The 22103-nt window shown below is 44.0% G+C and overlaps 1 protein-coding gene across 4 annotated transcripts in view; it reads left to right on the plus strand.

Moving 5' to 3' along the window:
• EYA2 (EYA transcriptional coactivator and phosphatase 2) overlaps positions 1 to 22103 on the plus strand; it is a 279314-nt gene that overhangs the window by 118749 nt on the left and 138462 nt on the right. For all 4 annotated transcript variants that reach the window (XM_053574516.1, XM_053574515.1, XM_053574518.1 and 1 more), the window contains one exon: positions 8404 to 8520. In XM_053574516.1, the coding sequence (XP_053430491.1) occupies positions 8404 to 8520 (117 nt within the window). The remainder of the gene's footprint in view (positions 1 to 8403; positions 8521 to 22103) is intronic.

Consider the following 22103-nt stretch of genomic DNA (forward strand, 5'->3'; position numbering starts at 1 on the left):
GCCTTCTCCCAGCCTCAGTTTTCTACAACTGAAAAATTAATATGTTCATCTTACCTTTCCAACTCTTTTTCTTTTTTTTTTTCTTGAGACAAAATCTCACTCTGTTGCCCTGGACAGAGTGCCATGGTGTCATCATAGTTCATAGCAACCTGTCTCTTGGGCTCAAGCTATCCTCTTGCCTCAGCCTCCTGAGTAGTTGGGACTACCACATGATACCCAGCTAGTTTTTCTATTTTTTAGCAGAGATGTGGTCTTGCTCTTGCTCAGGCTGGTCTTGAAATTGTGAGCTCAAGCAATCCACCCACCTCGGCTTCCCAAAGTGCTAGGATTGCAGGGCTGAGCCACAGCGCCCAGCCTACCTTCCCAGCTCTTAACAGATGGTGTCTCTTGAGCGTAGAGGCTGAATCTTACACAGCAGAACCTCTATAAGTTGACCACCAAAAGGACAGTAACATACAGAGGTGGTCAACATAAGGAACTAGGCCTACTGTGCTGATATGTACTTGTGGTACATGTCTGGTCTTTGAAAATTAGGTCAATGTAGGGAGGTGGTCAACTGTGGATGTTCTACCGTATTACTGTATTTCTTTCTTTTTTTTTTTAGAGACAGAGTCTCACTCTGTTGCCCTCAGTAGAGTGCCATAGTGTCACAGCTCACAGCAACCTCCAGCTCTTGGGCTTAGGCGATTCTTTTGACTCAGCCTCCTGAGTAACTGGGACTACAGGCGCCCACCACAATACCCAGCTACTTTTTTGTTGCAGTTTAGCAGGGGCTGGGTTCAAACCTACCACCCTCGGTATATGAGGCCGGTGCCCCAAGCTACAGGCACCACCCTCTACTGTATTTCTTTCTACCCTATTCTTCCTGTCTACCTCTGTGCTGTTCATTCATTCATTTATCCCTTCCTTCATTCATTCAATATCAAGTCATGTGCTAGGCATACAATGTTCAGCAAAGCAGAAGGGGCCTTGTCTTCACAGAGCTTACAGTCTGAAACAGGTGCTTGAGCAGCACTGAGTCCACATTTTTGGTATCGAGATGAGGAAGATCTGGATATTCAGGACCTCTATAGACTGTTCCTGTTGCCTGGCTCTGAGTCCCCACCCAGCCCCTGTTAGTCCCTTGAATTATCTGTCTGTCCCCTGAAAATATTTGAGTTTGTAAATCCTAGCCTACAGGGGGAAAAAATTGAACGGATTTTTTAAATCGTATGTGCTATTTCAAATTATGACGCATGATGCAAAGGAAGAGCAAATGGCAAGAGAGAAAAAAAGGAAGACTCATTTCAGATTCCAGGACCAGGGAAGGCCCTCTCAGTAGGAGCCAAGTCAGCTGAGAATTGAGAGAAGGGCTTGTGCCAACCCAGACAGGAGAGTGTCCAGGAAGAAGGGTGGCCCGTGGGAATGGGAAGGAATCTGGCAAATCCAGGAAAACCAGCAGCCAGAGAGAATGGGACATGGTGGGCAGGACCTTCAAGGTCAGAAAAGATTTGGGGATTTTATTCCAAGTGAGAAGGGAAACCACTGGCGAGTTTGTAAGCAGTGGGTGATATGGTACAATTTGGGTTTTTTAAAGATCACTTTGGCTGCTGTGGGGAGGCTGGAATCAAGGAGAAGCAGAAAGGCCCAATGGGAGACAGATGGAGAAGGCAATGTTGGAAGCCTGGAGCAAGGCCATGGCAGTGGGGCAGACAGAAGGAGACAGAGTAGGGAAGGACTCTGGAGGTGGGATTGACAGGTCCTGTCCGGGCAGCAGGTCAGGCATTAGTAGTAGTCACCACCGCTGACTGCCTGTCTTTCACATTGCTTTATGTCCGTTAATTCCTTTAATCCCCACCTCAACCCTACGAGGAAGGTCACATCATTATCCTCCCTTGAGGGATAAAGAAATAGAGGCTCAGGGGAGATAAATAACTCACCCAAGGTCACCCAGCTGTTTGGAAGCAGAAGTGGAGCTAAACCCAGGCAGCCTCCCTCTGGAGTCCGTGCCCTCCCTGCTGAGCTCTACAGCCTGGGTGTGCATTCCATAAATCCTGGGGGATTACCTATGACAGACTTTGGCCAACAGGTGTGGGCATCTTTTCTAACTTTCTTTCCTTCCTTTGCTAGAAGGGCTTATAATACAATCACACGTACGTTACCCAGCTTGGCTGACAGCCAAGAAAAATGAAGCCATATTATTTTTCACATAAAAGAGAAAACTAGTCCTGCTCCAGACAAAACATGGCATCAGAGGGAAATTAATTGGGTTCAAAGTTATTTTACCGTCTCAGTTACTTTCGGAGAGTCTGCTCCTGAATGTTGCAGCCTCTGTGATAAGAGCACATGTCCTGGAATTCTGTGCCTGGATTCACATCTCACCTGCCTATTGCTGGTTGTAAGACGCTGGGCCAATGGCCTCACCTCCCTGAGCCTCAGTTTCCTCATTCATACAGTGGGAGTAATGCTAATCTGGCCTCCTCATGGTTCTTGTAAGGATTAAATGAGGTCATCTCTATCAGAGGGTGGCTAGATTTTTCTGTAAAGAGCCAGCTCAGTACATAATTTTTACTTTGTTTGCCATACAGTTGCTATCACAGCTACTGAGCTCTGCCATTATAGCGTGAAAGCAGCCAGGCAGTATGTAAAATAATGGGTATGTCTATGTTCCAATAAAACTTTATTTACACAAACAGGCAGCAGGCCAGATTTGGCCCATGGTCCCTGATCTAGGTGAAGGGCTTCCTCTGAGGGCCTGGCCCAAGAGAAATGCTCAGTAAATACCAGCTGTCTGAGTAGAAGCCAGGCTGCCATGCACACACACCTATGTCTATGTCACAACAATAACAGGTGGGATGAAGAGCCGTTTCCCCTTGCATATGCCTGCACTCCAGCAAGAGTGTTTGCTCATCGTCTGGGCAAACTTTGTCGACTCTTGTTGGGAAACTTTTTTCATTGCTCCTTGGCAAATAGCACTGTTTACTTTTGTTTAAATAGCTGGAGGGAAATAACCCACTTGAACACACTAGAGACAAGGACACTGGGAGTATTGAGTATTTTTTTTCTCAATTGCTTATGCAATATTTAAGACGTATACTAAAAGCATAAAGAGTAATACTACACACACCTGTGAATTGACCATCCAACTTAATAGAGGGAGGTGGCCTTCCTTTTTTCCCAGAGATACCCCACCCCTGATTCTGCTGTTTATTGTTCCCCTGCATTTTTTTTGTAGAAGAGGAGGCAGCAAACTTTTCTGCAAAAAACGAGATAGTAAATACTTTTGTCTTTGCGGACCATACAGACTCTATTTCAACTACTCCATTGGAATGGGAAAGAAGCCACAGACAATACATAAATGAATGGGCATGTCTGTGTTTCAATAAAACTTTATTTACAAAAACAGGCAGCAGATCACACTTGACCTATGGGCTGGAATTTGCTGACCATGATGTAAGAGTATTTTAAGCATGTCTTAAAATTTTATATACCTTGTGTCTTTTAGTATGCATTCTTTTACAACTTGCTTTTTCCACCTGACTTCTGTCAATTTTAACCCTATTCATACATGTAAATATAGTTCATTCATCTTCACTAACGTATAATACTCCATTATTATAAAGTCATTTATCCATTCTCCTATAGGTGTTCATTTAGGGTTTGGGGTATTTGTTTGCTTCCCACTACATAGGACGGTGCAATCAGCATCTCTGTGCATTTCTTGGAGGTAGAAACCTAAGAGTAGAGTTTCTAGATCATGACGTAGATGCCTGTTCCACGTTCCCAGATAACAGTAAAGCATTTTTGTTGTCTATAGTTGTGTAACAAGCCACCCCAGAACTTGGTGGCTTAAAATACTGATGTGTTATTTCTCCTAATTCTGTTGGTTGGTGAGGTGGGCCTCCTGCTGGCCTCCCCTGGCTCCTCTCATGCTGCTGTGTTCAGCTGGCAGGTCAGTGGGGGCTGGCACAGTTGGCACACCTGGGCCATCATCCTGGGCTCCTTCACGGCATGGTGGGCTCAGGTTTCCAGGGGCATGAAGCTAGAAGCTTCGAAGCCTCTTGATGCTGAGTCTCCAGAATTCACACTCATGTCAACCACTCTGTTAGTCCTCATGTGTCATGAGGCCGGCCTAGATTCTAGGGGTGGGAAAATGCACGCCACCTCTTGACAAGAGGAGCTGCAAAACACGGTGGCCACAGTTTTCAATCTACCAAGTAGATCCGAATTTTCTTAATGAATAAGCAGAGATCTGCTGAAAGAGAAAATGAATCTGTTGGCATCCACTGGTGGGACTGGAAACTCAGGGACCAGAGGAATTCAGTATTCAAACACAGACTGCACTTTCCCGTCTATCTTGTAGGATCTTTTAACACCTTCTTGTGCTGCTCAAGGAAACATGATAGGCCAGCCTGGGTGCTGCCTCTGAAACTCCAGGGTGGAACTTTTCTTCTAGAAAAATTCCTGGGGATGGAGGCCTTCTTTTGTTTTCCTTTGCTTCCCCCTGCCCCAAATTATTCCATTAGGTAGCCACAGCCTACAAGCACAAAGCTGGAGCAAGCAAGATCATCAGATCAGGCTCAGCGCCCATAGCACAGTGGTTACTGCGACAGACACATACACCAAGGTTGGCAAGTTCCAACCCGGCCCAGGCCAGCTAAACAGCAAAGATAACTGCAACAAAAAAAAGCGGGGCGTTGTGGCAGGTGCCTGCAGTCCCAGATACTTAGGAGGCTGAGGCAAGAGAATGGCTAAAGACCAAGAGTTTGGGGTTGCTGTGAGCTGTGACACCAGAGCACTCTACCGAGGGCGACATAGTGAGACTCTGTCTCCAAAAGCAAAGGATCATCAGATCATGGACAGCAAAGAGCTCAGTTAGAACCGTGGGCAGTGGAGCTGGAGGTGGGCCTCAGGGATCATTTGTAAGGGTCACCTGCTGTGCTCCCTGGATTACGGGGTGCCTGGCATGTACACAAATGGACTTTAAAGGCATTTTATAGTTGTGTGTTTACTTTAACATGCATTTTATATAGTATATGCATACACTATATGCGCATAAACCATATATGCTGTATATTGCACATTGAGCCTGCAATTGCTTGGTCATTATTGCTTAGGGCAAGTAAGCAGACAGTTTTAAATTGAGTTGATTTTTTTGAGTATGTGAAATGAAATATAGCACTTGAAGTTGCAGCACTTTGAGGAAGATCACTTCAGGCCAGGAGTTCAAGACCTGCCTGGACAACATAGCAAGACCCTGTCTCTATAAAAAACATTTTTTTAATTAGGTGACATGGGCTTATTGTCTCAGCTAATTAGGAGGCTGAAGTGGGAGAGTCACTTGAGCTCAGGAGTCATAGTGAGCTGCAGTTGCGCCACTGCATTCCAGCCTGGGCGACAGAAGGAGATCCTACCTCTTAAAAAAAAAAAAAAAAAAAAAGCATGAAATGAATCATTGTGTTGATGGTAAAAAAAATACAAGGAATTAATCATTGTATTAATGGTCCTGGGATATTGGAAGACCAAGTGGGTGATACACAATCAGTGGAGAAGTGGAGGTACTACTTTGGTTCAAAATTGTTATTGTATTCATGAGAAAATTGAGCCCTGGAGTGTAGAGAGACCTGGCTACATGACCACCCAGAGCCAGGATAGGAAATGAGGATGCTGGGCCATTCAGTGCAGTGCGCTGATCTAAAATCATGGGCGGCGCCTGTGGCTCAGTGAGTAGGGTGCTGGCCCCATATGCCAAGGGTGGCAGGTTCGATCCCGGCCCCTGCTGAACTGCAACAAAAAAATAGCTGGGCATTGTGGCAGCTGCCTATAGTTCCAGCTACTCAGGAGGCTGAGGCAAGAGAATCGCCTAAGCCCAGGAGTTGGAGGTTGCTGTGAGCTATGATGCCACAGCACTCAACTGAGGGCCACAGAGTGAGACTCTGTCTAAAAAAAAAAAAAAAATTTCACATTGCTGCATAGATACAGGGGCTGCTGACATTTTAAACACAAACCATTTTCTGTCTGTCCTCTGCCCACAGTCCTCTGAGGCTCCTCTCAAGGTCAAAGCCAGTGGTTTTCCAATGCGGTATGTCTGCCCTGACCCCACCCCGTGGCTTCTCTGACCTCATCGCCCCCCGCTATCCCCCTCTCTCTGCTCCAGTCACACTGGCCTTCTTCTTACTGTTTGCTCATCCAACATACCAAGTATGATCCTGCCTCAGGACCTTTGCATACATCGTTCCCTCTGCCTAGACAGCTATTTCTCCATCCACAAGTCTTGTTCCCTCTCTTCCTTTGAGTCTTTGTCCAAATGTCACCCCCACCCCAGGTAGAATCTTTCCAGATTGCTCTATTTAAACTTCCAAATTCCAACTCCCCTTCAGCCTATTTTGCTACCTTCTTCTCTGCTTTATTCTTCCTCCTAGGACCTTAAGACTGTAAGTGGAGTCTAAAAAATATTCGTCGTGCTTGGAGGATTGTGTTAGTGTGAGGTTAATAAGATGGCAGGGAGAAGAGTGTGCAACTCATCAGATGAGCACACCAGGGGTCTCGGAACCAATGATGTTCTCCCCTGTTGCCCAGAGACCAATTTATGTGGTCCTCTAGATTTTGTGTTTTACTTATTTTTCTGTGGTTATTCTCCTCCCACTGGAATGTAAGCTGCGAGCCCTGCTGTGCCTCCAGCATCAAGAATCTGTATCTCCCAGCACGTCGTAGGTACTGAGCAGAGTTGCAGCATCAATGAATGGAAGCTCACGGGTCTCTGCTGTTGGCATCCACTCTGAAATGCACACAGTCACCTCAGTGCGTCCATGAGCACAAGCCAGTAGAACCTGTAGCCAGTTTCTGAGCATCCTGTAGAGGTCTCTGTCTCTAGGTAGTGAAGATGTTCATCAGTAACGCTCTGGGAATAGGAGATCTGAGGAGATTGGTCTCCCTAAAAGATTGAATTCTGATTGAATTTAATCTTTTTTTTTTTTTTTTCAGTTTTTGGCTGGGGCTGGGTTTGAACTCGCCACCTCCGGTATATGGGGCCGGTGCCCTACTCCTTTGAGCCACAGGCACCACGCCTCTTGCCTCAGTTTTTTCTATATATATATATTTGTTTTTTTTTAATAGAGTCTCATTTTGTCACCCTCAGTAGAGTGCTGTGGCTTCACAGCTCACAGCAACCTCCAGCTCTTGGGCTTAGGCGATTCTCTTGCCTCAGCCTCCCGAGTAGCTGGGACTACAGGCCCGCCCTGCTATTTTTTTGTTGCAGTTTGGTTGGGGCTGGGTTCAAACTCGCCACCCTCAATATATGGGGCCGGTACACTACTCACTGATCTACAGGCGCCACCCTGAATTCAATCTTTTAAGGAGCAGCACTTCCTATCTGGCTTGAAACACCAGTTCAGGGGTTTTGCTTTTTTATTTCCAATTCATCGTGAACTGATATGTTGGTGAAATAAAATTAATTACTAGAAAAATGAAATCTAAATGTTTTAAAAAACATATAAAATGCAAGCCTGTTTTTCCACAGTGCATTAATTACATTTTCAATAAAAATAGAATGAATGGACTGTTGATGGATCAGCTCCTGCCCCCATACAGTCCCTTTCCCAGCCAGTTGCTCCCAGGGCTGGTGCCCGTGCTTCGGGGAAGCGTGCAGAGTTGGCTGAACAGAAGGCAGATTTGTAACTGTGGCCTTGGAATAAGCAAGTCTCCCAGGAGAGGAGTGGAGAGTGTGTCTTACACTTAAGTGGCATCATGTTTGCAGAGGAGGCACAGTTCAGTTAACACCTTCACTCAAAATCCTAATGGACATTTAAGCCGTGCACGTTGCTGCTCAGTGGAAAAAGGGCTGCAGACTCATGTACCCCCAGAGCCAGGCAGGTACCTTGAAGATGACTGCCTGCTTTTGCTTTCCCCACTTTTTTGATAGTGTCAAAAGGATAGATAAAAAAGAAAATAGCACCTTAAAACCAGCCTCAATGATCAACGTCGTGAAGCTAGTATGGAAAGCGAAAAGGCAGCCAGTCGTCACATGGGAATGCAGACGTGGTATTGCTGGACCAGGATCTGTTGCTCCAGGAAGCCATAACTCCATAATCTTCCGATTTTTGAACAAAATCTACTAAATTAGATTTCCCTTAAAAATATGCAGACCAGGGCGGCTCCTGTGGCTCAAGGAGTAGGGCGTTGTCCCCATATACCGGGGCGTGGTGGGTTCAAACCCAGCCCTGGACAAAAACTGCAGAAAAAAAAATATGCAGACCAAGCAAAATGTGTTTGTAGGCTGACTTTGGCTGATAAGTCACCAGTTTGCGCTTCCTGGTGGCGAGGACAAAAAAATGGCATGCTGTCTTGACTCAGCACCTCTTCTGGGGGTGACAGTCATACATCCTAATCATGTGTCTGTGGTGCTTTTTTTCCCCTCCTTCAAAGGCATCAAGACAGAAGACAGCTTGAACCATTCCCCTGGCCAGAGTGGATTCCTCAGCTATGGCTCCAGCTTCAGCACCCCATCCCCTGGACAGAGCCCATACACCTACCAGATGCACGGTCAGTGTGCTGCTGCGGCCCTCCCCACCCATCTCTGAGTTGGGTGTCCATTCACTCATTTATTCAGCAGATTTATTAAGCACCTACTGTGCGCCACGCTCTCTCTCGAGGACTAGAGTTACAGTAGTGGACTACATAGATGAGACTTGCCCTCAGGACCATCACCTGGCAGCTGGGAAGGACTGGCAATGATCAAGTCAACCAAGAAGCCAGATAATTTTGGGAGTGGTTGAATATAATAAAGCAAATAAAAATGATGTTGGGATAGAGGGTGATGAGCACTTGGGAGGTCAGGAGAGGTGGTATTTATAGCTTTAGATCAAGTCATCGGGCTCTTTGAAGAAATGGTATTAGACAAAGCCTCAGAGGGTAGGGCAGAGTCAGCCAACTGGACATCTCATGGAAGAGCATTCAGCCAGAGGGATCAACCAGTGCAGACGCTGTGTGGAGGGAAATATCTCAATGTGTTTGAGGCACTGAGGAGGGGGCAGTGAGGATGGAGCAGGGTCAGAGGGCACAAAGGAAGAAAGGGTCTTGGGCAGAGAGCAGGGCCAAATCACCTGGGGCCTTGAGGGTTGTGGGAAAGAGGCGGCTTGTATTTTAAGTGGGACGAGATAGCCAAGTCTATCGTAGAGACGCAGAAAAATGTCAGGTTCTGGGAATATTGGATGGGCAGGTAAAGAAGCTGTTATTACAGGCAGGAGGTTCATGGCTACCCACCCCTTGAGGGTAGCCTTAGATAGGAAAGAAAGAACCCCATTGTGTAATGCCTCACTGCACGTGTCATGAAACTGGCTTGCTGGATCCTCCTGGGTCATCCAGGGGTCTCTTCTCTGTTCTGATGCCCCCTGGGGAACACGTTGGAGTTCATGCGTGGAGCAGGGGGCTGGTGGCAGCAATCTGGGAGATCCCTTTTCTGCTATTCTTTTCCTTTGTAAAATGTGGGAAAATGCCTATCAAGGTTCTGAAAAGTAAAATGTAAAACTGAAAGGGTGATGACAAGCTAGTGGGCTAATAAGTGATTGTACTTGTCTTTTTTCTTCTTCTTCATTTTTTTTTTTTTTTTTTTTACTGAGACAGGGTCTCACCGTGTTGCCCAGGCTGGTCTCAAACTCCTGGCCTCAAGCTATCCTTCTGCTTTAGCCTCCCAAGTAGTTGGGACTTACAGGTGCATACCACCAAGCCCAGCTTTGACTGTACTTTTGCGTAAAAAAAAAATTACTTAAAGGAATGGTCATTTAATCTTTTTTATTTTAATTTTTAATAAGGAAATGATAAAAATGGTTGTGAAGGGAAGACTTATACGGAAAAAAATTTGTGAAGGAACAGTGAATGATCTCAGCTTGTGTGTAGAGAAAAGGGGTGATGACAATTCATGCTGAGCCCTTGGAATAGCTTTCCATGAAGGTCTGCATCAAACTTGATTAACCATGCCATTAACTGACCTTGACTGAATGAACACTGGAGGTGCCAGGTGATGTTGTATGGATCATCTCCTATAACCTTCTTGACACTCTGAAATGTTGGTACTGTATTATTCCCATTTGACAGAAGAGGAAACTGAGGCATAGAAGAAATGACTGATTTGTCCGATATCAGAGCAAGAAGTTTAGCTGTTACTGCAAGTGTAATGGAAATGGACTGTACTGAGTTTCTTGGGGGGTGTCTGGTAGAATCTCAGACCCTAGCCACACTCTAAAGCCCGTGACCTTCACCACAGCACTCTCCTGCCTCCTCTGCCATCTCTGTGTCCCAACGGTGCCTTTTCTGTGTCCTGCTGGAGGAGATAAGCTGCTGGGACCCATCTAAGAGGGGAATGAATTATGGGACCAATCCAAATAATAGAGGCTTGTGAAGACACTGAACTTGAACTTGCATTAGTGTCAATCTCAAGCCAGTTTTGTCCCACTCTTCAGATAGAAACTGAACTTGCTGCTTCAAGGCTTCTGAGGCTACAGAGCTTGAACAGTCCACCCTACCCCATTTTGACATGCCCCCTACCCAGCTGCGTAATAAATGATTTAAGTTATAGCCATATAATATAGTCACTCCAAATTTTGAGCATCAACTTTATGCCTGGCACCCTTTTAGGCACTGAGGGCACGGCAGTCAACAAAGGCAGCTCTGCATGGAGAGAAGCAGGCGATAACCAATTAACAAATAAGTAGTAATTACAAAATTTGATAAAGTCCACGAAGAACACAACCAGAGTAGAGTGCTGAACCATGACCAGGGAGGAGTGGGGACTGTCACCAACCATTTGGGGAGGGCCCTGTGAGGGAGACCAGGCACCAGGAGCAGGAGGAGGCACCCAGAGGACCCCACAGGAGGCTCATGAGTCTTGGGCATGGCGGTTAAAGGGAGATGAGATGGGCGCGTTAGAGGAGCCCTCCCTGCCCAGGATATGCAGAATGATGTTATTTCTTCTCTGATCCTTGCAGCAACCACATGAGGTGGGCACCAACCCTGACCTAACAGATGATGAAAGTGAGGTGCAGGGGAGCAAGGGACTTGCCTGGGATGACAGAGCTAATAAATGTTCAGAGCTAGGAGTCAGACTCCAGTTTCCAGAATTGTGGATCCTGCGCTGCTCCCGCTAAGCGCTGACATTTCCCCAACTCCTTCAGGACTCCCGCCACTCTCCTGAGCCCTGCACTAGAAAACCGTTCTTCTCCATCCTCCCAGTACCCCTGTGGCATAGATTCCATCATCACCCCCATCTTTCAAGCAGAAAAAGCGAGGCACAAAGAGGTTCGACAACTTTCCTGAGGGCACACAGCCATGGCAGCGGGATGCGAGCCGGGCAGTTAGTGGCACTGCAGAACCCAGGCACATAACCTCGCTCCCATCCTGCCCCTCCACACCATAGTAGATCCGTCTAGAAGGTGATTCTCTCGACCAGGCTCAGCCCCTCACAAATCCAAAAGCATCTCCTGCCCTGTTCCAGCTCCACCATGGGAATAGTCCGGGTTATTTTCTTATCATCCTCATGGTCCTGATGCCAGAAGGGCCACAGCAGCAGCTGGGCTTTGTCCCAGTTAGCTGCCTTCAGCCCCATGCTAATGGCCGTAAACTGCTCTTGAGACAGCCCAGGCTGACATATTTGCAAGCCTGACATATTCCTCCTCAGGTATTTTTTTCAAATACAAACGCACGGAACACTCCCACACTATGCCCATGTGCTTCCTATTAACTTTTTTTTTTTTTGAGTTGTTCCAGTGGAGAACTAAACTCTCAAATATTCCGAGCATTTCAGAATGGAAGATGATGGTGGGGCTTAGTGTTCTGGTGGAAAGAGGGAGTGAGGAGGAAGGTGAAGGCTGACTGAGTCTTTCTTCTTTCTAAGAATTAAAACTACGATTTTGCAAAACCAAAAAGGACCCGCCACCCCATCATTTTACATATGAGTAAACTGAGGCACCATCACAGAGGGGCTCATGTGAGGTCATAGAGCAGGACTTAGAGAAGCTGGGATCCCCATCCCGGTTCTTCTAGCTAATCTCACGAACTTCCAGAAACGTGAACACAGCCATCACCCCAAAAGGCCCTGGTTTGAGATTTGTATCTGTTTGGATAACACTGCCCCTCCACCAAATATACAATAAACTTACGTAAAAGAGAAGTTCACAGCACCCTTTCAGCCTTCACGTGGTTGTTTATTTTCTTTAAGTTCACCTTGGGGTTTTTATAGCTGAATGTATTTCTTATGGGTTTGATTTTTGTGTTTCTTTTTGGCTTCTCCTGATAAAACACTGCTATGCACAGAAACGGCCACAAAGATTGAAAGGAGGGGAAAAAAATCTCAAGAGTGTGTTCTAAGAACTTTCATGGAGGGCGTAAGAGCTGTGGACCCAGGCTGCAGGCAGTCCTAGCTCTAGCTCACAGACGGCCGTGTGACTGGGGAAGGCATTTGGACTTCAGTCTGCCTCAGTTTCCTCACCTGTGAAACTGGCATCATAGCAATAGAGGTGACCTCATGGGGCTGTCGGGGTAACTAAATGGAATGTGACATGGACAAATCAGATGAGGCTCAGGAGAGCTGGATTTTCTTTTTATTTCTGTTGTTCCTTAAGTACCATGGTAGTGCTCAATAAAAACAGTTAAAAGCTGGAACTCTGAAGTCAGATTGAGTTAACATCCCAATACTACAGTGTGCCAGCTGTGTGACCTTGAGCTAAGTTACTTCTTAGCACCTCAGTTTCTTCCCCTGTGAACTGAGGATACTAATATTACCTACCTCATAGCGGAGGAGTGTGCTATGATAATTAAATCAGTTAATTAAGTAAGGTATTTAGAGCAGGGCTTGGCACAAGCTACATGCTCTACAAATGTTAATTATTATTATTATTATCATCAGGTCTGATGGTCTATGTTCTTTCTGAGTTCATTTCTATTTCCTGAATTCTCAATTTCAATATGTACCCGTGGTAACAGAAAAGAGGAATACCAATTTGAGACTGTTGAGCCATCTAAATCAGCATAAACTCCCCTTTGAGGGAACTTTGTGTTGTAGGGGGACTCAAAAGCAGAGGGAGCCCTCTCCAATGGAAATCTCTTTTGCATTTGCCAAAAGCCAGCGCACATTAACACTGAAGCTCAGAACCCATGGTCAGCCATTCAGGAGCAGCATGGAAACGTGTGATCCAAGGATATGTAAAGAAATTAACAGCTGGGTAAAAGAGTTCCTAAGCCAGTAATGTCAGCTCAAGACCTCTGAAACCCATATGTGTTGGATTCATGAAATCTCTGTTGGATTTATGAAATCTAACATCATCCCTATGCCAATAAACTGGATGACTTTGGACAAGTCACTAAGCTTTCCTGATCTGTGCTCACAGATCCAGTGCTAACAAGTGTTCCAGGAAAAAGTAAAGGAGTTGGGAGGGGTCGTGTCAAATACTTCAAAGATATTTAGTGAATAGTGTATAGTGAATAGTGAATAGCCACAAAGGTGAAGAGATGTCTGTGCTGCAGAACTTATCAGAGCCTTTGCTGCAGAACTTATCAGAGCCTTTGCAGGCTGTTGTACCTGTGACTTCCCAAGAATGGAATTCAGGCAGCAATTTTCCCAGGTGTATTTGATGAAGGATCCTCTCTCCAAATTCATGCTCTGAACTCACTAAGTCCTAGATGTGATGATCTTTTATGTCCATTCCTGTGTTTAAATTCTTTGATTCCCTCTATTTTTTTTTTAGCAATGAGCATGTATAAATTCCTGTTGTCTGTGTTTTAATTAACTTTGCTATAATTCACACACCATAAACTTTATGCTTTTAAAGCCTTCCATTGAGTGGTTTTTAGAACGTTCACAAAGTGGTGCAACCATTGCCACTATCTAATTCCATATTTGTGTCCCCCTGAAAAGAAACCCTATGCCCATTAGCATTCCCTCCTTGTTTCCTCTTCCTCTGATGGCTTCCTTTTGCATTAATAAGAGAAAAGACATATTAAAAGTTACTCCTCTTTCACATTACTTTTTGGAGCAGGTTATGGGTTTATCTAGTTCAGGCATCTATAGAAGTCTTTCTCCCACCCTGTCCTCCATCCACCCAGTTTCCAATCTTGTCCTTCATTTCTTGTGAACCCGTTCAGAACTTCTTTTTGCAAATATAAGTAAAATATAAGCAATCTGTTATATTGCTCGTTCGTATGACAAGAATTAGTTCATATGGATCCATAAAGAAGGAAATGATGTTAGGGGAACTACAGTTTCGGAATTTCTCTTTAGCACTTGTATTATTATTATTATGTGCTTTGATGTAATTTTCTTTATGACTCTTGTGCTTTGGATTCAGTTTTCTTTATGATTCTTGTGCTTTGGATTCATTGCAATTCTTAGATCAGTAGATTTATAGTTTTCGACAAATTTAGAAATTTTTCCTTTTTTTGAGACAGAGTCTCACTGTCTTGCCCCAGGCTAGAGTGCTATGGTGTCACAGCTCACAGCAACCTCAAGCAATCCTTTGGCCTCAGCCTCCCAAGCGGCTGGGACTACAGGCACCCACCACAACGCCCGGTTATTTTTAGAGACAGTGTCTTGCTGTTGTTCAGGCTGGTCTCGAACTCCTGAGCTCAGGCAATCCATCTGCCTCGGCCTCCCAGAGCGCGGGGATTATAGACATGAGCCACCGCGCCTGGCCTAAATTTGGCAATATTTTAGCCAATATTTCTTCAAATATTTTTTCTGCTGTTCACCATTCCCAAGTTCACTTTTCTTCTGCAGGATCTAATCTGCTGTTAATTATACCCAGTTTTCTTTGTTCATCTTCTATATAGTTTTCGGCTCCAGAAGTTTGGTTTTGGTCTTTTTAAAAAAAATAAATAAATAAGTTCCATACCTCTACTTAACAGATTCAATCTTTCCTCCGGCTTCTTGAACAGACAGGATCCAGGTGTAGTCTGTCTTTTAATGGCCTCGTCCAGCTTTGTCACTGCTGTCATTTCTGGGCTAGTTCTCCTTGCTTTTCTCTGGTCATATTTTACTACCTCCTTACATGCCTGATAAGTTTCAATTGGACGCCTGAGCAATAGCAAGACACTGTCTCTAAAAATGGCCAGGCATTGTGGTGGGCGCCTGTAGTCCCAGCTACTTGGGAGGCTGAGGCAAGAGGATGGCTTGAGCCCATGAGTTTAATGTTACCTTGTTAGATGCTACATTTTTTTTTTTTTTGAGACAGAGTCTCACTATAGAGTGCTGTGCCATCACAGCTCACAGCAATCTCAGACTCTTGGGCTTAAGTGATTCTCTTGCCTCAGCCTCCCAAGTAGCTGGGACTACAGGCGCCCACCACATGCCTGGCTATTTGTTGTTGTTGTTGCAGTTATCATTGTTGTTTAGCTGGCCCAGGCCGGGTTCGAACCCACCAGCCTTGGTGTATGTGGCCAGCGTCCTACCCACGGAGTTACGGGCACCACCAATCCTGGATATGTTCATATTCCTGTAACTACTGTAGAGCTTTGTTCTAGGATGCAGTCAGGTTACCTAGAAATAGTTTGATTCTTTCAAGTCAGAGCAGTGTTCAGTTTAGAGCAAATGTTTCCCAAGACTGAAACTAACCCTTCTGAGTTTTGCAGCCAGTGATCCATGCATCCAGAGCTTTTGCTCTGGCTAGTGGGGACAGGAACGCTTCCCGACTCTGTTTTGAGCTCGGAAGTTGTTGTTTATATATAGTCCTTTCCAGGGGTTCCCTCCCAGCCCTGGGTTATCTCCTCACACCCATGAGCCCCTCAGTTCTCAGGTATCCTCCAGAGGAACTGTCCCCAAGCTCTCCCAGTACAGTTCCCTTTCCCTGGGAGTTCTGCTCTGCAAATTCAAGCCACATCGGCCTCTCCTGGCTTGCAGCTTCATCCTCCCTTCTCAGCGAGTTGTTCATCCTCCCTGGAAACCTTACTGTGGGAATGATCCTGAGCTCACCCCACCTCCGCGTCTCCCCTCTCCCAACGAGCACTGTCCTTCATGCCTGATGCCCTGGTCTTGGAAACATGGTATTCAAACTAGTTTAACTGAGAGGGTAAATTTAGACCTGGTCACTCAGTCTCGACCAGAAGTGCAAGTCGGCTGCGGGGCTTCCTTTGTGTCGTCTCCCCACACTTACGCCAGTGGCAGCTGAATGTGGAATACCCAACACAGGTGTGTGTGGCAAGCCTAGGCCAGGTGCGGTGGTTCACGCCTGCAATCCTAGCACCCTGGGAGGCCAAGACCGGTGGGTCACTTGAGCTCAGGAGTTCAAGACCAGCCTGAGCAATAGCGAGACACTGTCTCTAAAAATGGCCAGGCATTGTGGTGGGCGGCTGCAGTCCCAGCTACTTGGGAGGCTGAGGCAAGAGGATGGCTGGAGCCCATGAATCGGACGTTGCTGTGAGCTATGATGCCACATCACTCTACCCAGGGTGACAAAGTGAGACTCTGTCTCAAAAAAAAAAAAAAAGTAAACTAAATAAAAAAAAGTTTTGTTTTTTTTTTTTTTGCAGTTTTTGGCAGGGGCTGGGTTTGAACCCACCACCTCCAGCATATGGGGGCAGCGCCCTACTCCTTTGAGCTACAGGCACTACCCTAAATAAAAATTTTTTATAAGTAAAATCCTCTATTTAATATAGCACTTCTTTTTTAATTATTTATTTACCTTTTTTTCCCCACCATGCTATTATTATTATTATTAATTTTTGTAGTTTTTGGCCGGGGCTGAGCTTGAACCCACCACCTCCAGTATATGGGGCCAGTTCCCTACCTCTTTGAGCCACAGGCGCCGCCTACCATGCTATTATTTTTATTAGGATTGTTATTGCTTTTGTTAATGCTCTGGATACAGAGTTGCATTGCTTTTGAGTAACCCTACTTTTCCCCATGAACTCTATTATTTTAGTGCAATTTTGTACACCTCACAGCCTTTCAGAAGGGCATTCTGGCAGATGGAGCAGAAACCCTTGCCTATGTTCTCATTTTCATAGATGATGCACTAAGCACTCACTTCTTCACTTCACTCTCTTCCTTTAGCTGCACAGCCTGGAGACCTTTCTAAGTCAATATGTACACAGAGCTTCTCATCCCTTTCCACAGGTGCCTGTCGTCCCCATGAATGACGCCCCATCAGTGATGGAACGCGTAAACTGGGGGCTATTGGCCTCTTTCCAATCTTTGCAATACCACCAATCTGGCTATCTGGATATTATTTTGTTTTTCTATGAGTCGATCTCAAGGACAAATTTCCAAAAGTTAGATTTGAGGTGAAGGTGCAAGTCCATAGTTAAATTTGATAGATATGTCCATGTTGTCCTCTGAAGGGATTCGACTGGTTTAAACTCATTTTCTACAGGTATCACCTAATTTTTTGCCAGTCTGATGCTTGAAAAGTAATGTCTTCTTATATTACTAATGTTTAAGTCTTGTCTTCTGAGTGAGGTTGAACATTTGTCTAGATCATAGGCCAATTTGTATTTCCTTTTCTGTGAACTAGGAGGTTAGACTCAAAAAACTATGCAAAAGAACAGCAGTGAAATACTAAGCATATCAATATTTAAACACATTATAAAGCTTCAGCAATCCAACAGCATGCTTCTAGTGGGAATAGACTTACTGACCCACACAATACAGAGAGAGACTCCACACATAAGGGAATTTAGTACGTGGGGAAGATGGGAAAAGGTGGACTATTATTCAATCAATGGTTTTGGAACAGGTTAGCCACATGGGAAAAAATACCCATTCCTATTACTAGAAAATAATCTAAATGGATCCACTCTTTAAATGTTAAATATAAGGTCATAAAAGTACTAGAATGAGAAGGAACAAAATTTTTATGACCTTGGAGTGGAAAAGGCTTTCCTAACCATGACTCTGAAGTCCAAAATCCACAAATGAAAAGACAGACAAGTTCACCTAAAAGAAATTTTTTTTCATGGCAAAGAATCCTGGAAGTCAGTCTGGGTGCCATAGTTCACACCTGTAATCCTAGCATTCTGGGAGGCTGAGACAGGAGGATTGCTTAAGGTCAGGAGTTCAAGGCCAGCCTGAAAAAGAGCGAGACTCTGTCTCTACAAGAAATAGAAAAATTAGCTAGGCATGGTGGCACACACTATAGTCCCAGCTACTCTGGAAGCTGAGGCAGGAGCTTGAGCCCAGGAGTTTGAGACTGCTATAAGCTATGACAGCACCATTACACTCTGTCTGAGGCAATAGAGTAAGACCCTGTCTCCAAAAGAAAAACAAAAAACAAAACACAAAAAGCGAAGTGAAGACAACAAAAACAAGCAAACAAAACAGAAAACAAATGGCAAACTGAAAAGAAATATTTATATCTTGACTCACGAATAAATGCTACCCTTTTTTAAACAGTGCAATGGTTGTGGATTGAACCTGCTCTGAAATACGGTTCTTCTCAATCAGGATTCAAATTCAGATAGGAGAGGGGTGGCACAAATAATGTAAAAGAGAGACGTAAGCTGGGTACAATGGCATAGGGAATGATGGGACCTACAGCAAACCAGAGACCATAGTCCCCACCAGAGCTGGGGACTGAGGGTGTGACCGGCTTCAGCGCATCGCTGCCACACTAGAATGAATCTCAAAAAGACCAACTCTTTCCATTTTTCAAGGTGATCCCTAAAATTTCATATATATAATATATATATATTTTTTTTAATCACCCTCGGTAGAGTGCCATGGCATCACAGCTCACATGTGAAAATTCCTTATTATTTTTCAATATTGGCAACTGATTTAAACACTGTCTTTGAAATACTTTGTGAAACTGACAAGCACTGATAAGGCTGTTCCTCATGCTTACGTCTTGTGATCTTGTTCCGCATTCTCTTAACAAATCCATGGGTCCTGAGACCAGGAATGGATGGAGCAAATTACAAGCCTAGTGGTGACTTGGGGAACAGACAGGTCATCCCTTTGGGTCCCCACCTCTGGCTTATTTCATCAATGAGGCGTGTCCTCGCAACTCAAGTGGTGGGCGTGGGTGTAACTGAGCTTAGAGCCCAGTGGCCTCCTCCTGGCAAAGTGGCATCATTTCTTCTTGGCAGCAGCAACTTATGGGCTGTCCCGGCCCAGCCAGTTTTGAGCAGGCTAAGTCTGTCTGAGCTCACTGTGTCAGTCAAGGTAGGAGCTGGATTTGGCATCCCATAGACTGCTGGATTGAAGTCAGGTTTCCTGGTGTGAATCAGCAAACTCTTCTGCACACGATGGAGTGAGGCTTCCCCATACACATTAGCACCCTCGCCCCATGCAGCAGGGAGGCTAACACTTTTTTTTTTTAATTAAATCATAAACACATGGATCATGTATACACAAATGCATTTATGGGGTACAATGTGCTGACTTCATATAGAATTAGGAACACTTACATCACACTGGTTAATATATACCTCATCTCGTTTACTTAATTATTGTGTTAAGACATTTATACTCTATACTAATAGATCCAACATGTACCCTTGCATTATGCACCATAAGTGTGATCCCACCATTCACCCTCCCTTGATCTGACCTCCCCCCCCAAGCCTCCCTCCTTCCTCCTTCATCGTGGGCCATAGTTGTGATCTATTCTTCATATGAAAATGTGAGTGATTGTAAATTAGTTTCATAATAGTACTGAGTACATTGGATATTTTTCTTCCATTCTTGAGATACTTTACTAAGTAGGATATGTTCCATCTCTATCCATGTAAACATAAAAGAGGTAAAGTCTCCATCTTTTTAAAGGCTGCATAAAATTCCATGGTATACATATACCACAATTTATTAATCCATTCATGGGTTGATGGGCATTTGGGCTTCTTCCATGACTTGGCTATTATGAATTGAGCTGCAATGAACAATCTGGTACAAATATCTTTGTTAGAAAGTGAATTTTGGTCTTTTGGATATATACCTAGTAGAGGAATTGCAGGATCAAGTGGCAGGTCTACTTTTAGATCCCAAAGTATTCTCCATACTTCTTTCCAAAAGGGACGTATTAGCTTGCACTCCTACCAGCAGTGCAGAAGTGTTCCCTTTTCTCCACATCCACGCCAGTATCTGTAATTTTGGGATTTTGTTACATGAGCCACTCTTACTGGAATTAGATGATATCTCAAAGTGGTTTTGATTTGCATTTCTCTGATGATTAAAGATGATGAGCATTATTTCATGAGTCTGTAGGCCAGGCACCTATCTTCTTCAGAGAAGCTTATGTTCAAGTCCTTTGCCCACAATGAAATGGGATTACTTGTTCTTTTCTTATTAATAAGTTCAAGTTCTCTGTGGATTCTGGTTATCAAACCTTGGTCAGAAGCATAGCCTGCAAATATCCTCTCCCATTCTGAGGGCTGTCTGCCTGCTTTACTTACTGTGTTCTTGGCTGTGCAGAAGCTTTTTACTTTGATCATAGCCCAGTAAATATAGTTTTGGTGTTGCTTCAATTGCCTGGGGCATCCTCCTCATAAAGTATTCTCCCAGGCCAATTTCTTCAAGTGTTTCTCTTGCACTCTCTCCAAGAATCTTTATATTTTCATGTCTTAAGTTTAAATCTTTTATCCAGTGAGAGTCAATTCTTGTTAATGGTGAAAGGTGTGGGTCCAGTTTCAGTCTTCTACAAGTCACCACCTAATTCTCCCAGCACCATTTGTTAAATAGGTAATCTTTCCCCCAATTTATATTTTTATATTTGGGCTTATCAAAGATCAAATGATGATAAGTGTCTGGATTCATCTCTTGGTTCTCAATTCTGTTCCATACATCTACCTATTTTTGTGCCAATACCATGCTGTTTTGATCACTATAGATTTATAGTATAGTTTGAAGTCTGGTAGCGTGATTCCTCCTGATTTGTTTTTATTTCTGAGTAATGTCTTGGCTATTCGAGGTTTTTTCTGATTCCATATAAAATGAAATATTATTTTTTTCCAGATCTTTAAAGTATGACAGTCGTGCTTTGATAGGGATTGCATTAAATTTGTAAATTGCTTTGGGTAATATGGACATTTTAACAATGTTGATTCTTTCTAGCCATGAGCATGGTATGTTTTTCCATTTGTTAACATCTTCAGCTATTTCTTTTCTCAGAGTTTCATAATTCTCCTTATAGAGATCTTTCACGTCCTTTCTTAGGGAGATTCCCAAATATTTCATCTTCTTTGGCACAACTGTAAAGGGAATAGATTCCTTGACTGTTTTTTTGGCTTGACTATTATTGGTATATATAAAAGCTACTTATTTGTGAGTATTGATTTTGTATCCTGAGATGCTACTGTATTTCTTGAAACTCCTTTTAAGTGGTTAAGTCCCTGAGGTTTTCCAGGTATAAAATCATATCATCTGCGAAGAGTGAAAGTTTGATCTCCTCTGACCCTATTTGTATACCCTTGATTGCCTTTTCTTGCCTGATTGCGATGGCTAAGACTTCCATTACAATGTTAAAAAGCAGTGGAGACAATGGGCAACCTTACCTGGTTCCTGATCTGGGTGGAAATGTTTTCAACTTTACACCATTCAATACGATATTGGCTGTGGGTTTGCTGTAGATGGCCTCTATCAGTTTAAGAAAAGTGCCTTCTATACCTATTTTCTTAAGTGTTCTGATCATGAAAGGATGCTGGATATTATCAAAAGCTTTTTCTGCATCTATTGAGAGAATCATATGGTCTTTGTTTTTTAGTTTGTTTATGTGATATATTTATAGATTTACATATATTGAACCAACCTTGAGACCCTGGGATAAAACCCACTTGGTCATGGTGTATAATTCGTTTGATGTGTTGCTGGATTCTGTTTGCTAGGATCTTATTGAATATTTTTGCATCTGTGTTCATTAAAGATATCGGTTTATAGTTTTCTTTTCTTATTGGGTCTTTTCCTGGTTTGGGGATCAGGGTGATATTTGCTTCATACAATGTGTTGGGAAGTTTTCCTTCTTTTTTGATGTTTTGGCAAAGGTTGAGTAATATAGGTACTAGTTCCTTTAGAGGTTTGGTAGAATTCTGATGTGAAGCCATATGGTCCCAGACTCTTCTTTTTTGGGAGATTTCATATAGTTGATTCTATTTTAGTACTTGATATAGGTCTGTTCAGCATTTACAATTCTTTCTGATTAAGTCTAGGA

The sequence above is a fragment of the Nycticebus coucang genome, chromosome 21 (assembly GCF_027406575.1).
Source record: "Nycticebus coucang isolate mNycCou1 chromosome 21, mNycCou1.pri, whole genome shotgun sequence".
NCBI lineage: Eukaryota > Metazoa > Chordata > Mammalia > Primates > Lorisidae > Nycticebus > Nycticebus coucang.